Consider the following 26758-nt stretch of genomic DNA (forward strand, 5'->3'; position numbering starts at 1 on the left):
AAGCATTGCCTCTTTCACATGCATTTAGTGGATTGGTGTTTATGCTCTTTACACGGATTTCTCATCCGTAAATAATTCTAATTCAACATACAATGGAATTAATTTCCTGATCGCTCCTCCGAAACATATCAATATCTTAAAGTGAGTCTACTGTAGTGTGTGGAAGCAATTATATCTAGTCATAGACAGTTCATCGAACATGCTAATCTTCTACAGAGTGATGCCACAAACCATCTATTTCGGACCCCCTTCACCCTCTCCCCACTCATGGTGACTCGCATGTTGGCATAAAACCTCCCCTGGAGGCCCCTTTTGGGAAGTGAGTTGTGCTAAGTGTTTTCATTGTGTGATGGTTTGCTCTCACCGGCACATATTCTAATGGATGTGTTTCCTGGAAGTTTGTGCTCAAGGAAAACCTAGTTTTGAAATATCGGAGCAGTGCAGAAATCAAGTCGTCAGATTTTTCAGTGCAACAGTATATGTGAAGAGTGAAGACTTGTGAGCTTATGCCTGGATAGAAGAAATATCTTCAGAGATAGCTCATTTTTCAAATCAATGCAATAATCTTTGGATATTAGCAGGGGTGCCGACTTACAAAAAATATTGGGGGGGCCCAAACCGGGTATCTTGCCCCGTGACATTTTATAAGTGGTGAGTTTTAAGTTTTTAAAGCATTTTAGAAGAGTCATATGATCAACATTAGAACCCTGATAACTCGAATCTCGATGTCTGGACACTCCGGGGAAAATCGACAAGCCTGACACATTTTTTCCTCACACCCATAACGAATTTTTGAGGGGGCTCGGACCCCCTCAGGCCCCATGGAGTCGGCGCCACTGGATATTAGTTATTTGGTGTTGCAGTTAGGGAGTATATTGATACATTTAATTCATGTTTCATTTATTGTCTGTGATGTAAAGCAAAACACCCGAGTATGAGGAGCTCTACCGTCCAAAGGAAGCTACAAATTTCAGTGCATTAAAAAGCATTGTTGATATTGTTCATTTCTATGTTGAATTATGTACTTTAAAAAATACTTTGTTCCAAAATATCCTCTTTCAAAAAAATGGACATTGCAATAAAAGTACAAGTAAAATTTTTGCACATAACATCAAGTGGCCCAATATTGAGAACATTTTACTCCTGTTGTTTTTTTTCCAACAACATGCAATTTTGTTATGAAGAATCCAGATTCATTCTCAGTCAGTGGGGTAGCCTGGAATTTTGTTCGGAGGGGGTGTGTAAAATAAGGGGGAAAATTTTTGAAAAACAGCGGTACTAAGTAGAGGGTTTTAAACTAGGTAATTTATAAACTTTCATAATTGAAAAACTCTTCATTTTTCAAAGAAATCTTTTGTTAATTCATGATATTTCAATATTGTTTATTTTTATGAAGAAAAGTAATATGTAGTGTTTTTATATTTTTGGGGGATCCGTTCACATTTTACCAAGCCCAACAGCACCAATACAGATGAGAGCAGTTAAGAGTTGATCAGACTTCCAAGTTTGAAGTCCAAATCGCAAGTTATTGTAACTGAAAATACCAAGCATTCAAATTGAGTGACTTGAAAGTAATAGAATACAAGTACTTGCAAAAAAATGGTAAATTTTTGAGAAAATATTAAGTAAGAGATACAGTAACGGAGAGGATTTTTTAAAGTACATTCTAATATATTTCAACGTAGAAGTGACCAGTCTTTCTAATGCTTTTTAAAGCATTGTAATGGCTTTGTTGGGATGATAGATTTTCTTAAACCTGGGTGCCTTGCTTTTTTTAGTGTGCAACAGTGGCCTGCTACTTTGCCCTTACTCTTTTGTTCTCTGAGGAAAAAAAAGCAACTTCATCTTGATGTTTTCACCTGTACCACTATGTATGCTTTGTATTCTTGTATATTCAATGTCAAGTTAAATGACCCAGGTCAGTGGGGTAGCCAGGAATTTTGTTCGGGAGGGGGGCCAAAACCAGGGGGAGAAATTTTTGAAAACACTTAACATTTCTTATCATCACCACTTTTCTTCGTCAAAAAAACTTCATTTGTCAAAGAAGTCTTGTAAATTCATGATTTTTCAATGTTTTGTGTTTTGTTTTCGCTTATAATGGAAAGAAATACATAGTGTTTTTGTATTTTGGGGGTATCCAGACCCCCCCACCCCCGCTACACCACTGACCCAGGTTATCTACTAAAAGTACATATTATTGAGTTTGGATCTCACATAATGACATTTTTTGTAGTCAACTCGCTGTTTTAGTCTGTTTTCTTAAGAGATCCATCCAAGAGATAGATAGTTGTTATTTTTAAAGATGCATCATAATCAGTTGGGGTTGTTTTTTTATATTATTTCTTCTTTATGCAATTGTCTCTTTTATTCCATTTTTACTGATGGTTCTCTTTCTTCTCTCTCTCCAGTACATTGGCTGTTTAGAAGTGAACACATCCATGAAGATACTTGATTTTGATACGCGTTCACAAATAGCCAAGTAAGTTTTTTGCTCAAGTGTCTGCAATGCATTTGACTGGTCAGTGGGTAACACAAAATGGATAATTTTCCAGGGTCATTTGATTCAAATAATATTACTTTAAAAAAATAAAAATCAGTTAATTTAAATTAATATTAGAGCTACTTAGAGAATCGAATTTTGAAAGTCCAAAATAAAGATGGCATTTAGCAATATTTCTTTATGGATAAATTTCTTCTTCAAAGTTTGGATTTTCAATGACAGACACTTCAAAGTTTGAAAACTGGATTTTCAATGACAAAAATTTTAGTCCGAAATATTTTATACTCCCGGCAACAGCAGTTTTGCTGTCATCCTTCTGGCAACTTCACTTCAGAAGTCCATTTGTCACTATTCATATGTTCCTTTTTCTTTTCTGATGTTGCTCTCAGAATTTAATATAAATAAAGAGAGTATAGCTTTCTCTTGCAAAGGCTTCCTCAATGTATTTGCTCCCATGGTTTCCAAGTTTCCACCTTGTTGTTTCAGACATGGAACAATGTGGTAGAAACTCAGAAACCATGAGAATAGCACGACTTTCTATTTTGATTCAGAATGTGAAGCAAGAGTAGGAAAAGCTTCATTGTCCCCTCATTATGACTCGTCAGAGATGGAATGGAAAAAAATTCATTAATAGGGACTAATAACAGAAATTCAAATATAAAAATGGCTATTGCATGGCCAAGGAAAATTTTGTGGTAATTGTAAAAATTTTTATTCTTTGTATGTAATTTTAAACTTTATTTTATCAAGACCTGAAGCCATTAACACTTTGCGTACGTTGTATTTAAATTCCTAGGAACGCCGAGATTGGAAATATGTGCCTATTAGGGCGTAATGCCTTTGGTTTAAACATGGTTAAAAAGCTAATGTTTGGAATATAACTTCATCAAAAAAAACGTTATGATGCATCAATTCATTATGAATAGCGAATAACAACTGAAAACGTACTAACAAATACGTATTGTACACTTTAAAATTGTTTAGGTTGACGTGCCTAAATGACGAGAATCTTCGTCATCCGTCCGGAGTGTTCGGGAAAAAAATGACGAGAATTCTCGCCATCCGTACGCAACGTGTTAACAATAGTCTACCAGGAGTGCTGTGGGTTCAAGGTGTTTGAATGTGTTAATTCTGAATCTTTCAAAAATTAAGTGCTAATCATTCATCATTGAGTGTTCCTAATAATTAATTTCATAGTTTACTATGGAGTTCAAATTGATTACCCACAGTTTTACCAATCAATCGATTATTGGTTTATATTTTTCCTTGGCCAAATCTCCCCACTACTTTGTTTTGGCACTTTTCCTCCTGATGCATATTTCAATGGATTGGGTGAAAAAAATGGAAAGAAAAAATAACATTGAAATGGAAGTGAAAACTACCAGAAACACAGTTTCAAATGGATTGCCTTCTTCAATTATCCAATATTTGTCTTCCTCCTCCATTACCATATGGATCATCAGCACTGTGCTGCTCTTAAAATTATTTCTATTTAGAATTTTTGTAAGGCTCAAATTGTATGATTATACATTGTGTTCTATTATTTTTTAGGGAATGTATAAACAGGGTATGTGAAGAGGCTGGTCTTAAAACTGCAGACAAGAAGAGAAAGGTGACTATCTCAAAGTGACTTTGATATTTGTGAATCAATGAAATATTTTATCATGGAGTTGAACTGAATGGTGTGTTTTTGCTGTTGTTCATAGGTGGACCGGAAGATCCAGCGAATAATTGGGGACAAGCCTATCATGGAAAATGCTGGCTCTAATGTTAACCTCCTTATTACAAGTACTTGCCTAAAGTTAACATTGTTAGAATCTGGGAAAGTTATTGCTGACCATGAAATGCCAACCATATCATTTGCTTCTGGAGGTGATCCCGTAAGTGCACTGAATTTGACCTCCCATTGTCTTATTAGAGCCTTTTCTTGCATCACTATGTAGAGTGTCTTTAAGCACGAGATAGATTTTTATCCACATTCTGAGGTTAATTTTTCCAGAAATGTAATCTTAAATTACAAACAAAATATGATGGAAAGTATTTTTATATATTCCCTACCTGAACAAATACTAACACAAAGTTCACTGTTATCTATTAATCAAAATTGAATACTTTTTATACACTTATTCCATGGACATTTTGTCCAAAATTTTTATTTACAATTTCTAATTAATTTAATGTACAACACCAGAAAGTACTAATTTTACTTCACAATGCCAAAAAGTCTAATGTCTGGTTGGTTGATACATGAGCACGTGCAGATTAATGTTGAAATGTGTGGATATGTGAGTGAACGCAAAAAAGCACCATGTAACCTTGCAACAGAAAATTAGACCAATACTCATTAGGTTCATGCATTAATTCATGTTTGATTCTGGTCCACTAAAATTGTTTATGCATTCATACATTTCCTTGATGCTTGTGCTTTGTATGGTGTAACAAAGACTTTAGTTATTGTGTGTTTGTAACGTTAAATTCTTGTTTGTTTAAAAAAACTGAAAAGAGTTACTAATCAAGAAATCACAAAGTACAAATTGAAAAGCATATCGATACCTCCACTGCAAAAATGGTCAACAATCGCCCACCAAATCAAATCTGCTCATCTAGTAGCTCAACAATACGAATCCACTCAGCTAGCAGTCTCCGGAGCATAAACGTTCTTCTCCTATTCTCCAAGCTTGGAGGTGAGCGTTTATGCTCCGGACACTGCCAGCTTAGCGGATTCGTATTGTTGGGCTACTAGATGAGTGGATTTTTCATTTGGTGGGCGATTGTTGAGCGTTTTTGCAGTGGAGGTATCAATATGTTTCTGCAATGTATATCAGCCCAAAATTTCAGTTTTGTCATAATGGTTAATAGATACATGAATTATTTCCTAATATTTGTGGATGGTGTAATTTTGACTTTTCTATTGCGAAGGCCTTAGAAATGTGAGAGAATTAGTAGCATAGCAAGGTTCTCATGTATACATAGCATTACTTATAATGAATACCAAAATGGCTGAGTCCATCATTCTGGTGTTTGTTGGTCAAGTATTTTAGGGCCATAGATAAGCTGGGATGTGATTTAATGATAATTAATTTGAGAACGTTGATCATTTTCAGGACACCCTTGACTTCATTGCGTATGTGGCGAAAGACATAAGGCATGGTCGGGCGTGCTTTGTTCTTGAGTGTGGGGGTGGCCTGGCGCAGGATGTCATTGCCACGGTGGGACAGGCATTTGAGCTGCGCTTTAAGGAGTTCGTCAAGAGGTCCCAGAAAGTTATGTGCATTCCTGGCAAGTAAGTGCTGCACCTATCCTCCTTTAATATTTATGTACAGATTAACTAGTAGAGCTCTTTCTAATCTTTGTACGCCCAGCGTGCCCTTACAGGCACAGGAAAATAGTTGCACATGGTGCGATATGGACATTGGAATTTAAAGAATATATTAAATCCAGATGTAAAGGGCCAACATTAGGGATTTAAATCAAGCAGTCAAAGTTAAACTCTTTGTGGTCCAATGTTGTGGCTGGCTTGACAGGCCTAGTGGTCCATCATCAGGCATCAGCATGCATCAGGTCCAATGTTGAGATGAGCTCAACATCACTACAAGCGCTGCGATTATAGAAGGACATTGTAGTAAGTCCTCAACCTATGAACATTCAACTTACCAACTTTCAGGGATAAGAGCATTTAAAAAATTGATGCCTGCCAAAATTTCAAATTTGTTGCCTTTGCAGTTGGCCGATGCAATGTGGTGTGGCGTAGAACAGGTTATAAGTAATGGTTTTTAAGCTAATTTTAACTTTTCATAGTGGAAAAAACTTTATTTGTTAAAGAAATATTTTTTAAATTCATGATTTTTCAATATTTCATTTTCTTTTATGAAGGAAAATAATTGTGGTTTTATATTTCAGGGAGGGGGGGTCTGGACCCCCAAACCCCACCCCTCACTATGCGTCTGGCATAGAGAAACTTTCTTTTTGGGCACAGTCTCAATTAAAGTATAAGTATCAATTTAACCATTGTGAAGTCAGGAACTGTTCAGCGTTGCGCACATTTTTCCTTCCTGTGGGCAGCGAAACTTTTTCAGTTCATACACCGAACAAGACTAGTTCAACACCATCGTGAGTTAATGCCAAATTTTAATGCAGTGTTGCATTCTGCAGGATAATTACACTTTTTGTGGCCTTGCTTTGGTTTTTCAACTTACGAGCAAGGCCTCAGAATGCATCTTGTTCGTATGTTGAGGACTTACTGTATTTCAAGAGATATAACAAATTGAAAAATTTTAAAGAATAAAACCTTCGATTGAGCATGCATAATATTAAAGCCAGGGGATTTTTACTTTGACCCTCTTAGTGCTATCCTTCTTCCTGGGATACTGGGGATAAATGCAGAGGGTATTTTCATAAAATGTAGCAACTACGAAAAAAATCATAGAAAGCAATTTTATTACATATCCATACGCGGTTTTTTTAATTGATGAGGTTAAACTGGTTAATATTGAAAAAATATTTTTGCGTTTACTGAAATAAGTTGTAGCAATGCAGTAAGCTATAGCAAATTAAATAATGAGGTAAGTAAGGGTTAAAGGATAAAATATGAACTTTTAAACGTCAACAATTAATCCTGTCAATTATATTTCTTTTTTCTTAAAAACCACTTTTCTCTTTTCTTCTTTCTTAAATTTCTTAAAAAATTTATTTGAACCAGAGTACTTCAATTTAAAAAAAATCTAGACTACAAATGGTTAAAGTATGTGGCACATGCATGAAAACCCATTTTGGGCCTGGGGATATACTATATATTACATATATAGTATATTCTCAGCTCCGACAGTTTAATATTATTTGGACTGTGATAGAGACAATTTGTTAACCCTGCAAACATATTCTCCAGAACATTTTTGATTTTCCTTGATCTCCAGTAATGTTTCAGCTGTGATATACTGTATGGATTCAATATCCTTTTTCTTGTCAGACCCGAGGCCCATGGGAGTGGGGAGCCGTCGACGGTGCCGCTGTCCCTGCTGAGCAGGCCGAGCGGTGGAGGGGGAGGTGGGGGCTCTCCGAGTGGTGGGGCGTGGGAGGCAAGCAGTTACGACCCGGAGTATTACAACGACCTGCCTGGGAAAGTGCCTCCCGACATTGGTCCGCCCCCCGTCCCCCCACTGCCCCACTACCACGGATCGGGAGGGGCTGGCCCCCACCCATCCAGTCGTGACCCCATCGACCCCCAGCCCCCCCACCCTCCCCCCTTTGCAGCTGATGCGAGGACGACAACATTAGTGAATACTACGGGTGATGGCCACAGCAAAGGTGAGTGGAATTAATGATTCTTAGAGTTACCCGGTGAATTGAATGTTAAAAATTTTTCTTGGGCTTTGTGATGGTGATGCTTTATAGAAGAGTCAATGTTATGAAAAACAGCATATTTTTCATCTAAAGGACATGTTCTTGCTGTTATTTACATATCTGAAAAAGCACTTTCAAGGAAGTAGTGTTGAACTTTGCTTTTGCCTCCAAGAATTTCATTTGAAAGGGAAAAGTGCTACGATCTTTCATTTACTTAAATATGTCTAACTTCCACCAATTGAAGCCTGAATCTGTTGAACTTATTAGCTATTGACGATGAAAGTGGTGATCCCATAATACATAACACAATCTGGTTGCTCTTAGTAAATCTCCTTTAAAGAAAAGTACAATGGAGTCAGTATATGATGAAAATCTTTACTTTTTTGGTGTCAATAATAATTTTTAGATAATATCTTTAATATTCCATGGAGTTGTCAATGATGCAACTCTTGGAGATTGGAATTATAATGCATTAAAATGTAAGGGAAGATCAGAAAATATTCCAATGGCCAACATGAGACACCAGCCTATAATGGATGGTTCCTGACCTGACTGATTGTTGAGAATAAAAAATTGTTATGTACTTTGAATTAGTGGGAATCATGACAAGACAGGGAGAATACGTCCTGATAGTGGAAAACAAGTTGTTTTTTAAAACTTCAGTGCTATTAAAAAACACCACTGGGTGCGAAGTTCATGAAACATTTTTATTAGGGTTAATAAAATTTGGGTAATAAGGTTAATATTGTTAATTGAGTGTCATGGACAGTTGACACTAGCACGAATTGGCACTCTGCTTTCAATGTCAGCAACCAGTGGAGGCAGATGCGAAAGTTAATCAGAGAGGAAAAAAAGTAATTTGAAGATAACCATTCAGGAGATGTATAAACTGGAAAGATGATGACTGAGTCAGCAATTGAAATTTATGAGAAATGGATTCAACTGGTGGATAACTCAGAGTACACTAATACCTATACTATAATATCCCTGTAATGGTGACATAAACGACTGTGGCATAAGTGATGGCTTAGGCTCCTTACAGAGTTTTATTACTCGTTATATGTACATGTTTACTTATGAAAACACAATCTCCTTAATTTTTTTACATCCAATGGTATGAAATAATATTCAATCAAAAGTTTTTAAAAATATGTACTGCTTCTTTTCATCGCAGTATTAAGGTAGTTTATTTATGCATTTACTGAAGGCCAATTCCCACAATATAACATGTTGATTATGTCATTACTTTTTACTATTTGTAAAATAACCATCAATCTGGGGTTCTAGAGAAGGAAAGAGAACCATTTCTCGTTTGCATTTAATGGTAGATATCATTCATGTGTATATTTAGAATGCCATCAGCCATGGGGTAAATTGAAGACATGATTGGTGACACTGAAAGTGGCTCAATGAAGAAAAATGCTAATGCAAATTATATTTTAAGTTCATATATCTGTGAAGAAGTTTAAAAAAGGAAGCTACTATTGGGTGTGGACAGCACCAATTTATTTATTAGAGCACCAATTTATATTCTTTGTCTCTATCATCAGAAAGATCAAATTGCCAATCTGAGAGACCAGGTGTCTCCAATCTAGGGTTGATTGGAGAGCGAATGTGACACAAATGCTTCATTAACAAAATTTAAAATTGTTTGTTAGAAATAATTGTATGGCAAAGAGAACAGCTTATCAATTGTAGGATATAAAAACTTAAAATTTATGACTTAAATAATTTGCTGCAGTTCCATTTTAACCAACTCTTCCTATTATTTGCAGGGCAAGAGATTACTGGCAGTACAAACAACTTGATAGATTTCCACTGTGAAGTTCCTGTGCCCCCTCCTGAGCACGACTATGAGAATGACCTTGTGGTCGGGTGGGGCTGGCCCCACTCCGGAAACAACGCCACCCTCCCAGCCAGGCCCAGTCCAATGGGGAGTGCGGCACCGACGCGGGATGTCTTCGACATGCGTGAGCATTTCTTCTTCAATATTCCTATATTTGATCGACAGAAATGGCCCCTGATGAGCCAGCAACGTATCTCTTCACTGTCACTCATAAGTGCACATTAAGGGGGAATTCCAGGGAGAGAAAATTTTATGTTTACCGGGATTCAAACTTGTATCTCCTGATACTACACTAGGGGTGGAATTTGCCATGTAAAAATCATTTGGCATGGCCACGATTTGAACCAGAATCCCTGAATAGCCTGTCAGGTTTGCTTATATTTGTTTCACCACAAAGCCGCAGTCACTTCATTAGCACTATATCCATCACCTGTGCCACAATGTAGGCTTAGGATGCTAACAGCTTTTTTGAGAAATATAGTCTGAAATTTCACTTCTGCGAGATGTAGCTCTTTGGTGACTCTTTTTCTGCTTTTTTTTATCAGGAGTGAATTGTAATTGCTGGCAAAAGTTACCATCTTGTGACTTTCTTTTTGATTTCTTTGTCATACTCGTACGTGTTCTAACAGTGGGTGCCTTGGCATTCACTTGCGGTGTCCAAGGTTCTCAAAAGTAGCAATGAAAACACTAGGAAACAAGTAGATAAAACCTATTATGTGTTTTTAAATCTTAGATAGTTGACTATATTTGTTTTAATGATTTATTTATTGGGACAATTGCTTCATAAATATTCATTTTGTCAAGTAGATTCCATAAAGTCTTGCTTGAAATAACTAATTATTTCATTTATGAGGCTAAGTTTATAGGAGGGGGCACTCATTAGTAAATTCTCTTGGAACCCACGCAGCAAAATCCGAAACTTGTCTATGGTCATACTCTTTCTCCCCCTTCTGCTCTTATTTCATTGAACAAATGTTATTTTGAGAGTTGGGGAAGAAGGGTGAGAGAGGGAGAATAGAAGCAGAGGGTACAAAGTAAGAGAGAAAACTGTAGAGAGGAACTGCTAAGTAATAGATGGATAACCTCACGAACAGTCAATCAAATTATGCATAATGAAGATTCCAATTTGCTTGTTATGTGTATTTAGCAGTTGTGTGTGATGGCATTGTTTGTATTTGTTCTGCAGAGCCATTTGGCACGTCCCTGACGCTGGCTGTCACGCAAGGGCGGGTGGACGGAGGGGCAAGGAGTGGTGTGCCACTTAATGCCGCCAGCCAAAAGGCTCAGCTGCATGGGGAATCATGGTTCCATGGCCCCATCAGCCGGAAGGAAGCCGAAGCCATTCTTCTCAAGGTATGTGCATACCAACTTCATTCAGAGCCAGTGCATTCCGTGAATTAGTCTGGTGTGTCATGGAAAAGGTTCCATTGTGACAGATCAGATCAATGCATCAAGGTTATAAGCTGTGAACTGCTAAAGACTGACATCATCAAAAGAGGTGTGCTACATTGATCGCAAATAACTGTAACAATAATAGAAAAGGCCATCAATGAATTTTTAACATCATCATTCTCTTAGAAAGTCCTAGCTTTAAAATAAGCCATAAATCATGGCTCTACGAAAATTTTGTGGTGAATCAGGATGGAATTATATCATTCAATGCACGTTTGTTTTGACAAAAATGCGAAAAAATTAAAATGTGCAAAGAAAGCATCATCATCATCATCACTGGTCAACAATCCTAGGATTGGTTTGACACAGCTCTCCACTCAGTTCTCCTATCAGATAATCTTTTCACACCTATGTATTTCTTCTCTTTTGCATCCTTCTTTACTTGTTCCATAAATTTTTTTTTGTAAAAAAGTCTTGTGGTCAGGAGGTTAGGGGTGGATATAGAGCCACACAAATATTTTCATCAAAATCTGTTTCTGAGAGAGGACAAACAATTTTTTAATTGAGGTGGTATAACCCATATCATGAGTGAACACAGTCAGAAAACTCACTTCATCCTATTTTTTGCCTAAAAATTGAATAATAATAATGGTAATCTGGTGTAGTTAGGGCCATTCAGTAGCCTCGTAGTTTGCCATGCTCAAGCAACTTTGATTGGCAATCACATAATTTATCTTCTGTTGTAAATTGAAATCAACTAGCCTCAGTATAGATATTCTTAGCATGAAAATGTACAAATATGTTTATGAATAATTTTAGAATTTTCAATCTCACAGTAAGTAATTGGAATCATCAACTTAAAGCCTTTATCACCCAAACAACTCTAGATTTGGGTTACATTTTTGCGACAGACTTGCCAAAACCATGAAAAACAGGGCCACAAACCATTCACTCTCAGAAAACATGTTTTGAGAAGTTTAATAATATGTAAGCCGTATTTTGAGTTTAATATTGCCTGAACAGTGCAAATATAATGAAATAGTACTAAAAATTTGGTAGTATTTTTTTCTATTCCCTCCATAAGATTTTGTTTCTAAATGGGGTACCTGAATGATATGTACTGTATATGTCTGAATATAGTCCCACCTTTTTTCCAAAAATGCATGTGGTAAAAGTAAAGGGGGGGGACTATATTCAAACGCATTTTTTAAATTTTTCCTGAAACTGAAGCCTCAAAATTAGGGGGGGGGGGGGACTATATTCGGAGAAATACGGTACTTCATTTATGCAAATTTTGCTAAGGTGACCTTATTTTTGTCAATAGTGAATAACTTGCTTTAAATATATTGACCAAATGTCCTGGAACTTATGATATACATGTGTCGTTTTACTATGGCTCCATGTACTATTTGTTGCTTCCCTTTCAGGACGGAGACTTCCTTGTGAGGGAGTCACAGGGTTCTCCAGGGCAGTATGTCCTCACGGGAATGCAGTCTGGCGTCAAGAAACACCTCTTACTTGTGGACCCCGAGGGAGTGGTAAGTCTTCTCCTTGCCAACACTCCAAGGCCACTTTCATTTAGCCTGAATCACACGATCATTTTATTTCGTCGCGAAAGTAATCACTATCATGATCACTTTTCCCGTCGCGAAAAGTGATCATGATAGTGATTACTTTTCGCGGTTTTTCTGAATCACACGGTCACTCCCGCCGTCGCTTTTCGCATCATTTCGGATATCACAGCTCGTTGTCATAGGACCTGCATCACGAAAATATACAGCGTGTTTGTTTATCTATGTCGTTCCCACAATTGTCAAACGTTGCGCTGTAATCGCTCCATACGGGCATGCGTTCCGATTGGCTGATATGGGGTTTTAGTGACGGTTTTTGCGACGGAAAAAGCGACCGGACTAGTGATGAAAAATAGCGATGGGAATCCTCATCGTGATCGCGAAAGTGAAAAACAATTGCCGGCGACGATCATTTCGCCTAGTGATCACTTTCACAACGAAAAAAAAAAGATCGTGTGATTCAGGCTTTAGATTGGACTTTTTGTCATTTGCAGGGAATGACAATGTATCTTGACTTGAAATGGCTGTTACTTGTGCTTTTAGACATATCAGAATGTGCTGTGGACGGTGTGGACTGTGTTGTCATGGACTGCCACCATTGACAGCATGGTGCCCCTTTTCAGCCAGCACAGCACAATGCCATTCCCCAGCCATAAACCAATGGCAAAATTAGAAGGCAAATTGCTTTTACAAAAAATAATTACACGATATTCTGGTTTAAACTTCATACACCTCTTAGATGTTAACACATTCGAAGAAACAGTAGTACAATGCTCTTTAGCATATGACTGAAAATTGTTCATTTGTAATGTCTTAAAACACAAAATATCTGATGATGGAAAACTTTCCAAACCACCAATATTCATTGTAACATTATTAGGTATCCTTGCGAAGCAAACAGTAACCCAGAAACTACCTTGGGCATTATGATTATTGGCAAGACAAAAGGAATATTTAAATCCAAACAGTGTACCAATGGTGTCAGCAACCCACACATTTACAGCTCCAGAATTGTTTGCCTTCTGAACAGTGCAATCCTTGACCCATAATGACTCCAAGTTGGGCCTGCAATTGTTGACTGTGCACCATGCATATGCCTAGGACTGTCTACAGCACTGTAACCACTGTCTATGGCGGATGAGGAAAAGTCCGTCTGAAATGACCATCTACTGAAAGTCGTAGAAATTTCCATCCTCATAGGAAATTTTTTCCTTTCTGTTGAAACATTAAATTATGGTTTCGCTAGTACTGGGCCCTGGTCACTTCCATAGCGGCAAGGGTATACCCAATCCCACCCTTCCATCCCTATCCCTACCCCAGAGGTGCTGTTGGGCTCCTATCGCGATGGCGCTTCCATCCTTTTTCCTTCCCTTCCACTCCCCTCCCCAGAAGTGAGGGCGTATCAGTTGTAGTACTGGGTCCTGGCTCCGGTGTGTTGTATCCTTCAAAGAACCCCCCTTGGGTTCTCAATTTTGTCTGAAATGGCCTATTTCCTCTCCTAAGTTACCTCAATCTAATTGGGAATTCTGCTGAAAATGGATGAATATGCGATAAAAAAATACCCTACGCACTGAAAATTACCATGAAAGCAGTTCTTCTCTAACCTGCATATTATTCGTTAAATTCCACTTTGAAAATTGTATAGTAAGCTTGTGTTCCAAACTATCCATCGCCATGTTTGCTGAACTTGATATCAGAGTCCAGCAAACAATATGTTTACATGGTGCCAATAGACCATTTGTCCCAGTTTTAGAAAAACCTATGTCTCTCTGTACTTTTTTCTCCATACAATGTATTTTTTTGATAGCAATACATGTTAATTAAATCATCAGTCATTTGAAAGATTTATACTGAATGATCCACATGTTTTATGAATGTATGCATAGTGGAAGGTGCATCACGGTCTTGAAAAATGGCACTTATTACTTTTTCATCCTCCTCATCTACGGCGATTTTGCGCAGTATAAGATTATTGTTCTCACTTTGCATTCTGGTGTCACATTAGCCCCAACAGTGCAAACGCTTACATTTGTTTTCAGTTGAATCTATCCAACTGCTGAATCGCTATATGTCTCTCTTCCAGACCTTAGGAATGCTAAGTAAATCGTCGTCAAATATGTTCCATTGTATTTCTCCAAAATGTTGATTCACATATTCCAATACTGCACCTAGTACACATTAAAAGCAATGAGTAATAATAATAATTATAAAATATTTATTGGTACCACGAGATATGTAATACATATATAGGACCCGTCAAGAATATAAATAAAAGAAAAAAAAAGAGAAGAAAAAATATACACATTTACAAACACAAAAGATTCACAATTGGCAAAAAAAAGCACAAATAAAAAAGGACACAAAAAAATGTATACATTCAGGAATTTAGATATTCATTAACGTAAATGTCAGTAGCGTAATGAGATACAAATAAAGCTCTATAATTGTAGCAAAAGAGATAGTTGGTTCAATTTATGTTACATTTAAATTTTGCTGCCTCTTAACTCCGTGCTTAGAAATCTTCATCGTCGGAGAAGAAATCAGCAACCATGAATTAATCTACCTTCAGATTATTCTGAGAATGCGCCTTTACGAAGTCAGAGTCAGCGATTGTGCAATATGTACATCGTAAAATCTTTAAAACTATTTATTCACAACTGTTTTTGTCGCACGATTGTGATTATTTGTCCAAATTGATTGATATCTTCTGTCAGAATTTTTCCGTCTAATCATCATCATCACTAGCAAAAAAAACCAAAGATTGGTTTCATGCAGCTCTCCACTCAATTCTCTAACCAACTATTCTTTTCGCACCTAAATGTTTCTAAATGTTTAATCTCTTCAAAATCCTTCATTACCTGTTTTATGTTTTATCCAAAATCTTTCGCTACCATTCTTGCTGTCCCTCTTTGTGTATTGAAGAATGACAAACCTTTCCATTACATATTACTATTATGGATGTGAATTATTTAAATTGATTTATATCTTTTGTCATAATATTTGCCTGTAGTAACTGAAGTTGTCTTTATTTTTTCTGGATTTATTCTGTGTATAAAAACTTTTAAATTTGATGGCATCTTTCACATATTGTTGTGCTGATGATGGGTGGGAAGACATCAGAATTTTTACTCCGAACTTTCAAAATTTCACAAAACAAACTACAAAATTTTAATTTATTTTTTTTTTGACAGAGTTTCCATACTCTTGGGGAAGGATACATATGATTGACATTTAATTCTCAATAAGCAATTTCTATGCTCATTTTTAACAGATTCCTTGCAAAGAGCTTTTTTGTATAAATTTCAAAAGCTAAAATTATGGCAATAGGCAATAATCAATTTGAAAAGAAATCATGTTTGTCGTATCAATGCAAAGTGGCAAGTTTATTTGGGTATTACAGTTTACTACGATATGAAAGTGGTGAAACAAGGCACCCTAGTGGACATGTAAGTTACACCACTTTTTTATCTGATCAAATTGCTACACCTGATAAAACTTGACAATTCCTGTTCATACTTTGCTTTAGTGGCTGCAGCCTAAAATCCTTGCCTGTGAACCGTAGGTTGTGGGTTGGAGTCCTGAGTAGGTAGCCCATATCCAGGACAAGGATGTTTTTTCGTTTTTAATTGTTGAACAACCCCTCCATTTTAAAGGTCACAAGTGTGCTGTTTTCATGGGATGTAAATATAACTAAATGAAATAAATACTACTGATTTTTTTTCAAAATTGATTTATATCATCTCTTCAAAATTTCTACAAGAATATATGGTATCTTGGTGATGGTTTTCCGGGTTTACACCGCATTGATTCATGTTTTGCGCCCGAAACTGTCGTCCGCAAAACATGAATCAACCCGGAAAACCATCACCAATCAACTCACCGCGGAAGCCTCCGTAATTATATGGTATCTTTTTTGTCTTTAAATGCAATGTCATTAGGGTAAAGTTTTCTCTAATTGGGTAAGGTCATTTTGATTGACTCAATGCTCCAAGGACAATGGCAGAGCCAAATCGTCAATGGTCAGCTGTGCCTAATCAACTTAAGTAATGGTGTATCCAAGAAAACATAACACACATTGTATGCCAGGAAAGGTTTAAGTCTTGGTGATGTTTATCACATATTAATGTGCTTGTTGTGTGTGTGAAGCATTAACACTATTGTTCTGATTTCAGGTTAGAACTAAGGACCGCATGTTTGAAAGTGTGAGCCATCTTATCAACTACCATTGTGAAAATGAACTTCCAATAATCTCTGCTGAAAGTGCATTAGTTTTGAGGCACCCTGTGCATAGGCCGCGATGAGGATTTGAATGAGACGCATCGGCACCCTCACTATCTGTCTGTCTCTGTGCAGGCCATCAATATCCTCTCATTGTGATGTACAATTCAATGTTGACTCCACCTTTGAATTAATTTCTTGAATAATACGTGGTGTCATAGATCTAATATCCATAATACACTTTATTTTTGGCATGAAGTCTCACATCCCCTACCTTTATTTGTAAACTTGTGTAAATACTGTTAAAATTGTTGTATTGATATATTCAACCAGTTGAATGTGGAACTAAGAAAGAGATACACTTATTTTCTCTTGTTTGAATGTTGTCCTTTTTCAGCTAACAAATATAAAATGATTTTGTCCATCTCCATTTCATATTTGTATACATTATATCTCAGAATTTTCAATCCTGAAATATACTTTTATGAAATTATTGTTGTTATTTACTTGTCCTATCATTATTGATTTTGCAAACCTTTATGTTGTTTTTCTCCTCCTCCTTAACCTGATAGCCCATTGCAGTGTCATATGGTACCACTTGGTTGTAAATTTGTTATCTTTAAGCCTTTGGTATATGTCATAATTTCCTGAGTTTTCTGAGACTTTACATTCAATTAATTTACATCAAAGTGAATTATTATATGGTTTGTTTATAGCCATATCTAATTTGGGCACGGCCAATGGAAAATCGAGAATTTTTATCAGCTCATAAAATCAGAACTTAACACTTTTATTTGCTTGGTATTTTCATGAAGTATGACAAATTTGTCGAGTAAATGTAAATCTATTTCAAAGCATCTTCCAAATATATCTTAGTTTTTGGGTATGGACCTTATCCATGGGAATATATGATGCTTAAATTTTGCTGTAACCGTATGGTACCACCATGGCATCTCCACCCCAATGTCATGCATGGAGGCTGGCAGGGGTGGATCCAGGATTTCTTTCTGGGGGGCACAAGCAAGGCCATATCCAGGATTTTGTTCTGGGGGGGTACAAGGATACCTCATAGTACAAAACGAATGCAACGATAATGGGACCTAATTAAAAGTCTTGCATATTTTTTAAGGGTCTGGGGGGGGGGCATGTGCCCCCCACTAGATCCACTTATGGAGGCTGGGAATATGCTCTGTAGCAATCTGCTGTAGTGGTGATTGAAAACTCAGAGTGCTCACTCCCCCTGAATGCTCCCAGTGATTTGAAATTGGCATCTTATAAATTAAAAAATAACATATAATACTACTCACTTAATTTTCCCTTTCCAAAATGACATCCTAACAAATAATCAACATCAGATCTAAAAGTAGATGATTCTAACATATTGTTGACCGTGGAGATCTTTTATAAAACAAAGTCTTGCAGCTTAACAATGACAAGATTACCACACTCCACCCAGATTGAGTGCAAATTGCTTTCAGCTCCTGCCATTTTGCTGCAAGTGGGCAATAATATTGCCAATCTTGACAAGATGGCTAAAAAACTCAAGCAGGCTTGCTGCATCCCTGAATGCTATGCAAGATTAGTATGAAACAGAAAAAGTTCTGATATGGAACATAATACATTAAATAGTAGTAGAATAAAACCTTTTTTTGTTAATTATTTGTTTTGATGCATAAATGATGAAATATTGTTGCATAAAATTCTTCAGTTATGTACGAACTTACCACTTACCTGCAAATCATGAGGTAGAAAACAATTTTTTATTCTAAGATAACCAAGGTATGTATATATTATGTTAGATAGCACTCCGTGTGTATTTCACACACTGTTGTGAGTCTCTTTATACAATCTTCATCTCTCCTGTCCTTAAGAGTGTGCCTTATGCATGATTTACAGGTAGAAGTTAACTGCTATAGCACTTAACTATAGTATAATACGCTCGACTTGTACCTGTGGACAATGACAACAAAGCACTTCTCTCTTAGGTGTAAAAGTAAACTGTTATAACTATCAATTTCAACAAGTAAACTAGGGAAAGTTGGCTTTACCATGTTTCTCCAATAGTAACCCTCACCAATATAAAAACAGCATAAATATGCCTGCTAGTGTGTTAAATATGTTTTCATGAATTGGTATTGAAGTATGCATACAAATTTGTAAGAAAATTTGGATCTATGCGCAATTTTTTAACGCATTTGCGTTGAAATTCGGGTAAATTACTGGGAGTGTCTTGCAGCATTCCTCGTAGTCATCTCTCCGTGAATTCAATTTCCGCCTAGATATCGATGTAAATCGATTCAATCTTATTTCGATTCGAGCCTATCATATCGATCTATCGCTGTTCGTCGATAGTGGTCGTAATTTTTTTCCTTTGTGCGCACATGGTTCTGCTCGTCTTTCACGTGTAATGCGTGTTTGAATTAAAATTTGTAAGTCACACTATTTAAGATTAAAGAGGGCGTACGTTCGTGTCCATTGACGTGATTATTGTTGTTCAACTGACAATTGAACTGTGTGTCGTGCGTGGTGTGGTTTGTGTCGTGCGTGTTAACTTCCTTATAAACAATGACGAAAATCAGGAAGCAAAAGAGGAAGAAGACCTACAGGCATTCGTCCAACCGACAGCGAGTAAATAAAAGGATGCGGAAACTACCCAATATTAAATGGTGAATACTTCAAACTATTTTGCTTTTTTCGTGTCTGTTTGTAACCTGCATGTATTTAAGACGTTATCGTTTTGGTACCCAATGATCTGATGTTGTGTTGCCATTCTTATGCCCTATTACTTGGTCGAGTGTAATTTCACTAGACTCGGGTCGTAACAATATGAAATTTCATGTGTTATTCAAGCTTGCCTTTATAATGCTTGGCTACCCTTTGAATTATGATTTAAGTCTTCATGTCATCAGTAATGTAATCTTACGTATTTTTGCTCTCAATGCCTCGTAGTCAATGGCTTTAAATGAGGAAAAATGCATGGCTTAGGTTAAATTGTAGATACAATCGTGAAATCAATTGAGAATTTTAATCTCTTTCAATTTTGGCCTGCTGTCCCTTTCAATCACTACTCCAAATGTCATTATTTTGAAGGTATAGATTATAATTTATACTTATTGTTGGACTATTTCTTATTTATAATTGTGTTTGCAGCCCTGAGGTGAAAGAAGAATGGAGGGAAGGCTGGTCGGCAAAGCAGAATATGGAGGAGATGGGTTTAGTATATGACCTCAATTCAGCATTCAGGATACCAACTACTAAGGTTTGTATGGGTTTTTAATATTTTTGAGTGTTTTTGCCTTCTTACCGACTGAAGTCGACGCTAGAATTCTTTCAAGGCGTTTCAGCTAACTAACATCCTGTCATGGAAAAATCGTCACCATTAAGTATCTACAGTGGTGCGCTGAATGTGCTAGGGGAAATATCCCTTTATTTTTTTCAGTAATAACCAACTAGACTTGATGGTAAGAAATAGTTTGTCCAAGTTCTTGCATATTAGGAGCAAAAGCGGAAGCTTGGCATTATCATCGGATTTCTAATGTTTGTTGTAGCAAAGCCACCTAGAGACAAGGCCCGTTCACATAGGCGTGTGACGTCACTCATTGTAGTGCTACCGCCAGAGAGAGCATGGCAGAAGTCGTGGTGCTGTATGCGACAGTGGTTTAACCGCCGCAATGAAAAGATAATTGATACCTAATTTACTCAGTCAATAAGAGAATAGTCAGCGGGTTCCGAGAAAATACTAACACGCATAAACAAAAATATTTTTCAATCTGAATTTATTCGTTAATATGTATTGCGTCTAATCCATGTACCAGATAACTTCGCCATTCTTTAGAAAAAAAAACTATTTATAGCTGATTCATAAATAGTCGTTGTGAACTAGAAGTACATACTACATAACAAGATTAAAATCTGAAATAACTATTTAGAAAAGGCTCTTTGCATCCAAAGAGAATTTATTCTTCAACACAAAAGCGTATCGAAATTCGATAGCATTAAGTGGTGATGTCAAGTATTTGATTAAACCTGGTTGCATTCCATATACTTTCCTTGGATAAATAATTTCTTTCTTGCAGAGTAAAAGGTGTTCACACAAGGTCCCAAATGGATCTATTAATTAAGACTGAATTCTTCTTTATTTTGACTCTGAAATAGGTATGCCAATGGGCTATGAAAATCTTACCCTAGAGCCTGACGAAATAAGATTTTCAATGATAGTTACTTGTGAAATATAAGATCATTGACACATCTGCTATTATTACGCTCGAATGCATCAAAATGCAAGCCAAAATTTACGTGTAGTCCAGCCTCGGCTAATAAAACGTACCCGTCCCAGGCGCTTTAGTATTTGAAAAATTATTTGGGATGAGCAAAAGTTTCAATGTCACTTCAGTAGATGTATCAATCTAATAAAAAATCTGAAAGTCCTGCCAAATAACCAGCATAAACATTTGTATAAAGAACACGACATCTCTTAAATCACACCTCAGATCTTACTTAACATGCATGAAGTAATCACCGCAAGGAATAATGGTGGCAGGAAAGAAAAAAAACACAGAAATAAAATACAAATATTTTGTATTTTCATTAGTCAATCACAATAATACCAGCAATTTTCTCTTATTTCCATGAACTAATTTGGTGAAACAAATACTGGTATTCTCTTTTGAACAAAAAATATTTAGAAGTGCACTGGCAGAAGCCACAATAACTATCTTCAATAGTTTTTCCTACGAATGTCCATTGTCACATCATCCACTTATAAAAAACAAATTCACCATAGTCCTATATGTCACTTCAACCACTATGTCATTCTGTCTTCTTGATGATAGTTTGGTAACTATGAAGAAATGGCACCTTCCTCGAATCTGGGCACCTTTAATTCAACACGAATTATCTTCCCCATCTTCACCGGCAAGGCCAGAGATTCTTTTCTGATGTCACTCGCTGTGAAGTGAAGCTCACACCACTAAAATTAATAAATAAGAAAATACCATGTAAATTACTACGTAGTTATTTCATTTCCAATTTTAGGCATTTCTGAATGAGAGATATATCTTATGACAAGGCCAGTAAATATAGGAGATCATTATATACATTAACGATTTTTTTATTTGAAACTAGACCATAAGATAATTTCAGATGATGAAAGCCGGGCACAGATAAATAACGGTTCATTGCAATGAGAAAAATGCATATTTTCATTCACGGTGGTTCATACACACAAATAATATACTTTATACGTTTCTGATGAGACTCATGAATTTCTCATGATTAGATGCTTTCCATGCAATTAATCAAGTAAATATCGTTGGTCTCACGAAATGATACATAAGCTGAAATTAAGTTGAACTCAAGAACCCTAGAAATTTATGTGCTTTCCCCCGTAATATAATGTACTACGCCAAAAATAATACACTCAGGTAGTTTTATCAAAAATACCCAAATACAAAACTTATCGCGTAAATAATTCAAATTGCTTTTCAACTCTAAGTTACAAAAGTATAGTTAAATAATCACTGTTTTACTGAGTTTCAGACGCATAACACAGCAGAGGGCAAGATAAGGAAGAATAATCGTTACTATAAACTTGGCTGCTATATTATAATCCCCAGAAACTCCTTCAACCTCACGTTTACTGAACGAAATAATACAAAAAATAAAGCTAAAATACAAGAATTTCCTATTGAATTGTCGCTTCCATATTTAAATCACCACTTATAGTACTGTCAACATCCCCAAGCCACATCTAGCTAGAAATTACATCCAAATAATTACAGCGAGAAAGGGTACATACCTTACTGTTTTTCGTGGAGGTGAAATTGTCTCCTCTTATCCCTCAAATTCACTCCTCCTTGAACTCAGGATCTTTTGGAAAGCTAAAAACTTGAACTTGGGGTCCACTCCTGTCCGGAGTTTTCTTCGCATCCCGGCACTACACACGTGAAAGGAACTTTTAACAAAAATGCCCATCAAATACAAGTTTCTGAAGCCCGGCATATAAAATTCATGAATAAAGGAAACTTCACTGTCCTCAGAAGCTTCAATTTTCACCAACTAACACCACAAAAATCCCTAAAATGTGGTAAAATGTAATATAAATACACTCGTAAACAAAGTGGTCTCCAACGGCAGCCGGAACAACAGAGCACTTCTCGTGGTGACATCAGAGTCTCAGCCATCGCTTGTGATCGGGCCTTCTCTCTAGGTGGCTATGGTAGTAGGCCTTTCTGTAGGCCGAATAATTGTCCTTGAAAAGAACATATTTTAACTTTGTGATTCTCACTGCAAAAGGACCACAAACATTGGTGTTCACCAGTCACTCTCACTCGCGATCTTGTTCTAAATTTTCGTCTGTGAGACTCTTGAGTGCCTAAACAGTGGAATAAGAAGTAAGAAAGTATAATCTGTCTGGACTGGTCTTCTTATTTATTCTTCTTAAATAATACTAATCACCACATTATACACAACAGTTTCCTTCACAACAAGCCAACTAATGTCCCTAGTCACAAATGAAACAATACTACTGAACACTTGAAATCAATGTTTTCTTTCTTGGTTTGGTGTGGTTGTGTTGTTGGTTTCTTTTTCTTTCTTAAAGGACACAGGTTTCAAATGGGTTTGTTCACTCAGATGCATGCACAGTTAATTCATCGCGTAGTGTTGCTCTGGTCTCTCCAGTTGCTGCTGAGAAATCATCCTTTGAGTGTGACTGAAGTTCCACATTTCTGGTATTCAAGTAGTCTAATTAAAAAATGAGTTTAAAGGCTGTTTTACACGGGGCACGGAATTGCGCAGGTTAGAGTTGCATTAATTTCTAAAATAGCAATGAATTGCACGAACGAAATTAGAACAGGGGCTATTTTGCCGTCTCGCATCCACACATTCTCGCGTGTGTTCTAGCAATTCACCGCTTTACATGATGCAATTTTGATTGCACCTTCGCACGTACATCAGATTGCGCAATTCCGTGTACCGCGTAAAGCGGCCTCTAGAAACTGTGGTTGTAATGGCACATGAAGTGCATTCACTACAACTGCTGGTGTGAGGAGTTTTGATACTTTTCACCCATAATTTTCTGGCTATACGTTGATAATGATTGTTTTTAATTTTAGTTCGAGTTTCACATGCCTCTGATTCAAGTAATAGGGAAAAATGTCTTAATGAATCCTATATTTTTGGTATTTTGACAAATATAAGAAACATAGAATTTTTCTTATATTTGTCAAAACACCAAATGATTAATGATCAGATTGTCAGAAGTAATTCACGAATGAAGCCCTGGCACACAGTGTGCCCTGCGCTACTGCTTGTGTTTCGCCAGGAGGCACGAGTGTTCGAGGGTGAAATTACAATTTCATGATGTCTTCTATTTAGAGAACAAATCCACATTTTTTGCATCAGTGATCATTTTTTGCATCTTTAACAATCCTCATATCGGATCGATGGTAGATGAGATGACATTGTAAGTATGAAATTCATCGTGATAGAGTCAGAGAGGAAAAGAAAAAATTTTCTTATGCTTCTCACTATTAAATTCATTCACAATTAAAAACTGTTTCAACCAATATTGTTCATAATTTAATTAATGTGTCTCTCAAATTGCAGTGATTAATGTGCACATTCCCAATTTGCAGGAAATTTTGAAGGGGGAGGAGAGGTCATCTGCAGAGGGGGCTCAGGTGAGACCTCGCCGGAAGCAACATGTTGCGGAAAAATTGGAACAGGATGCAAATTTGCCGAGGGAGCGATTATTGCGGCTACCAGATGGACAGGCCAGGTGGCTCGCATATTTGATCCACAAGTATGGGGAAGATTACAAGGTAAGGGCAACTTAATGGATTTAGCCAGCTGATATTAAAATATCATAATAATCATTCTGCAGTTGATAGTTATTCTTTTCAATATCTTTCATTGTCTTTGTAAGCATACTCCTTTTTCCTTTCCATTCTAGTTGCGTGGTGGTAATTTATAAATCAAGCTCAGATAATAATTGCATTGAATTCAGGTTCAAAACAGAAAGTACTCTTATTACCTTAATGTAAAACACATCAAAAGACAGGAGTGGAAAATACCCAAATTGAGATTTCCTGTGGAAAGACCTGCCCTCTTCGAATGTGGCCCCCCCTGTCCTTATTGTCTAACATTTGGAGGAAAAGTAATTCAGATGGTTAACTAGTGACTAATTTTCTCGTGACTGAATTCTCAAAAAATCTCAGAATTAATGTAAATTCAATCCACAAGCCATTAATTTGTAAATTCCTCAGTTCATCTCAGCAGGAATTTGGAATGGACAAATTTTTTGTTGATCTTTAGGGCTACTATAGGTATTACTTCATTTTTTCCTTTAAATGGATAATATGTAGCAATTTATAAAATTAAATAAAGTGAAGAGGTACTTCTCTCACTTGACCTATCTCCTCCCACCCACAGCCAAATTGCATGTGACTTCAGGTTTCTTCACTCCCTTGTCAGTGGATCTCTCCATTGCTCAGATCTCCTTTCCTTCTCTCCTCTCCGTATTCCTTCCGGAATAAGCCACAACATAGAAACTGTACAACCACCTAAATTATGTCTATCAATTTTCCATCGTTTGTGGCCTGTAAATGTTTTGAGAACTAAATTCCATCTATAAGTTTAACATGTGCTCATGGGTTGTATCAATCCTTAGGCCATTTATAAAAATGCCGGACAGCAACTTACAGGGGCTTCAAGGTCAATTGAAGTTGCCAAACAAATAAGCATCGACATATCAATGGTATCACTGTCATTTAACTCATGGATACTTGAAGACTTCATATTTTGGATAATCTTTGACAGTAACAGACTCTAATGGCCCAGTTTGCATTACGATTCTCATTTTTTTTAAGTGTTTGTTTAACATCTTTTTTGTTTGAAGTACCTTGTTCGATAGTGTATATGAGATTCTTGTCTTCATTTTTTTAAGTGAACTCAAAACCAGGATAACTTGCTGTTTCACACTTTCAAAACACTGCCTTAAATTGTTGCTTTGGAAGATTTTTTTTAAATGTTCTCATCATACAAATCTCTTGAATTTACAGGGAATGGCCAGGGATGATCACAATTATTACCAGGAAACATGGAAACAGTTAAAGAACAAAATAAAACTATTTAAAAGCATTCCTGGTCAACTGGAGGAGTTTATGAAGACTGAGTGAGGTTGTGCAGTGTGTTTAATATTCTTGAAAAGGTCTGGCAAATATCATTGATATGTGTTCAAATAAATGTTTTGTTTTTATATTGCTTTATTTTTTATTCTTCATACTCATATTGAGTCCCTATTATTTTCACTCATTCCAGCCCTTAACTCTGGTGGATATAGCGCTCTTGAATACCCAAGATTTAAACATTTTTAAATTATAATATTGATGCAAAGTTACTATAGTAGCCAATAGATGTTCAGTATTATTGTGCGATGTGGTTTGCACAATACTTTGATGGCGGCCCCTAGATGCACAATATTATTGTACAATATTTTGGTTAGTGCAAATCATTACATTGTTTAGAGGCGATATTGAAGGTTGTGCAATCGCAAGTAGAGTTGTATAACTACATTGTGCAAACAATCGCTAACAGAATTTCATGAAGTCCATTTGTTGAGTGAATGAGAATTGTGTTGCGAGATAATTGCTGTGGCCGCAAGTCATAAAAAATGAAAGAAAAGATGCTTACAGAAAGGTAAAATATACAGGGTATTTTTCACGGTACTATTCTATTAGCACATATTACTGCTCCCCCTTTTTCACACGATCCCCATAATCCATGCACTTCACGTCCCACAGAACTGGAAGGCCACGGTACATCTTAATAAATTCGACAAATCTTTTTTGGGATATCACCCTTGATAACAATGATTGGCTGAGACGACCA

The 26758-nt window shown here is 36.6% G+C and overlaps 2 protein-coding genes across 3 annotated transcripts in view; both read left to right on the plus strand.

Moving 5' to 3' along the window:
* The window catches only part of LOC124165265 (SHC-transforming protein 1), a 77340-nt gene extending 59980 nt beyond the window's left edge, over positions 1-17360 (plus strand). For both annotated transcript variants that reach the window (XM_046542595.1, XM_046542596.1), the window contains 9 exons: positions 2409-2479; positions 4052-4112; positions 4207-4380; positions 5605-5783; positions 7467-7804; positions 9616-9810; positions 10873-11039; positions 12506-12616; positions 16822-17360. In XM_046542595.1, the coding sequence (XP_046398551.1) occupies positions 2409-2479; positions 4052-4112; positions 4207-4380; positions 5605-5783; positions 7467-7804; positions 9616-9810; positions 10873-11039; positions 12506-12616; positions 16822-16950 (1425 nt within the window). In that variant the 3' untranslated portion in view covers positions 16951-17360. The remainder of the gene's footprint in view (positions 1-2408; positions 2480-4051; positions 4113-4206; positions 4381-5604; positions 5784-7466; positions 7805-9615; positions 9811-10872; positions 11040-12505; positions 12617-16821) is intronic.
* Positions 17361-19221: 1861 nt separating this feature from the next.
* LOC124165671 (nucleolar protein 16) lies at positions 19222-26126 on the plus strand. Its single transcript, XM_046543152.1, has 4 exons — positions 19222-19533; positions 20018-20126; positions 24505-24690; positions 25930-26126. Exons 1-4 carry the CDS (start codon positions 19433-19435, stop codon positions 26044-26046), a joined length of 513 nt encoding a protein of 170 aa, XP_046399108.1. The 5' UTR covers positions 19222-19432; the 3' UTR covers positions 26047-26126.
* The last annotated feature ends 632 nt before the right edge of the window (positions 26127-26758 follow it).

The sequence above is a fragment of the Ischnura elegans genome, chromosome 9, assembly GCF_921293095.1.
Source record: "Ischnura elegans chromosome 9, ioIscEleg1.1, whole genome shotgun sequence".
Lineage (NCBI taxonomy): Eukaryota > Metazoa > Arthropoda > Insecta > Odonata > Coenagrionidae > Ischnura > Ischnura elegans.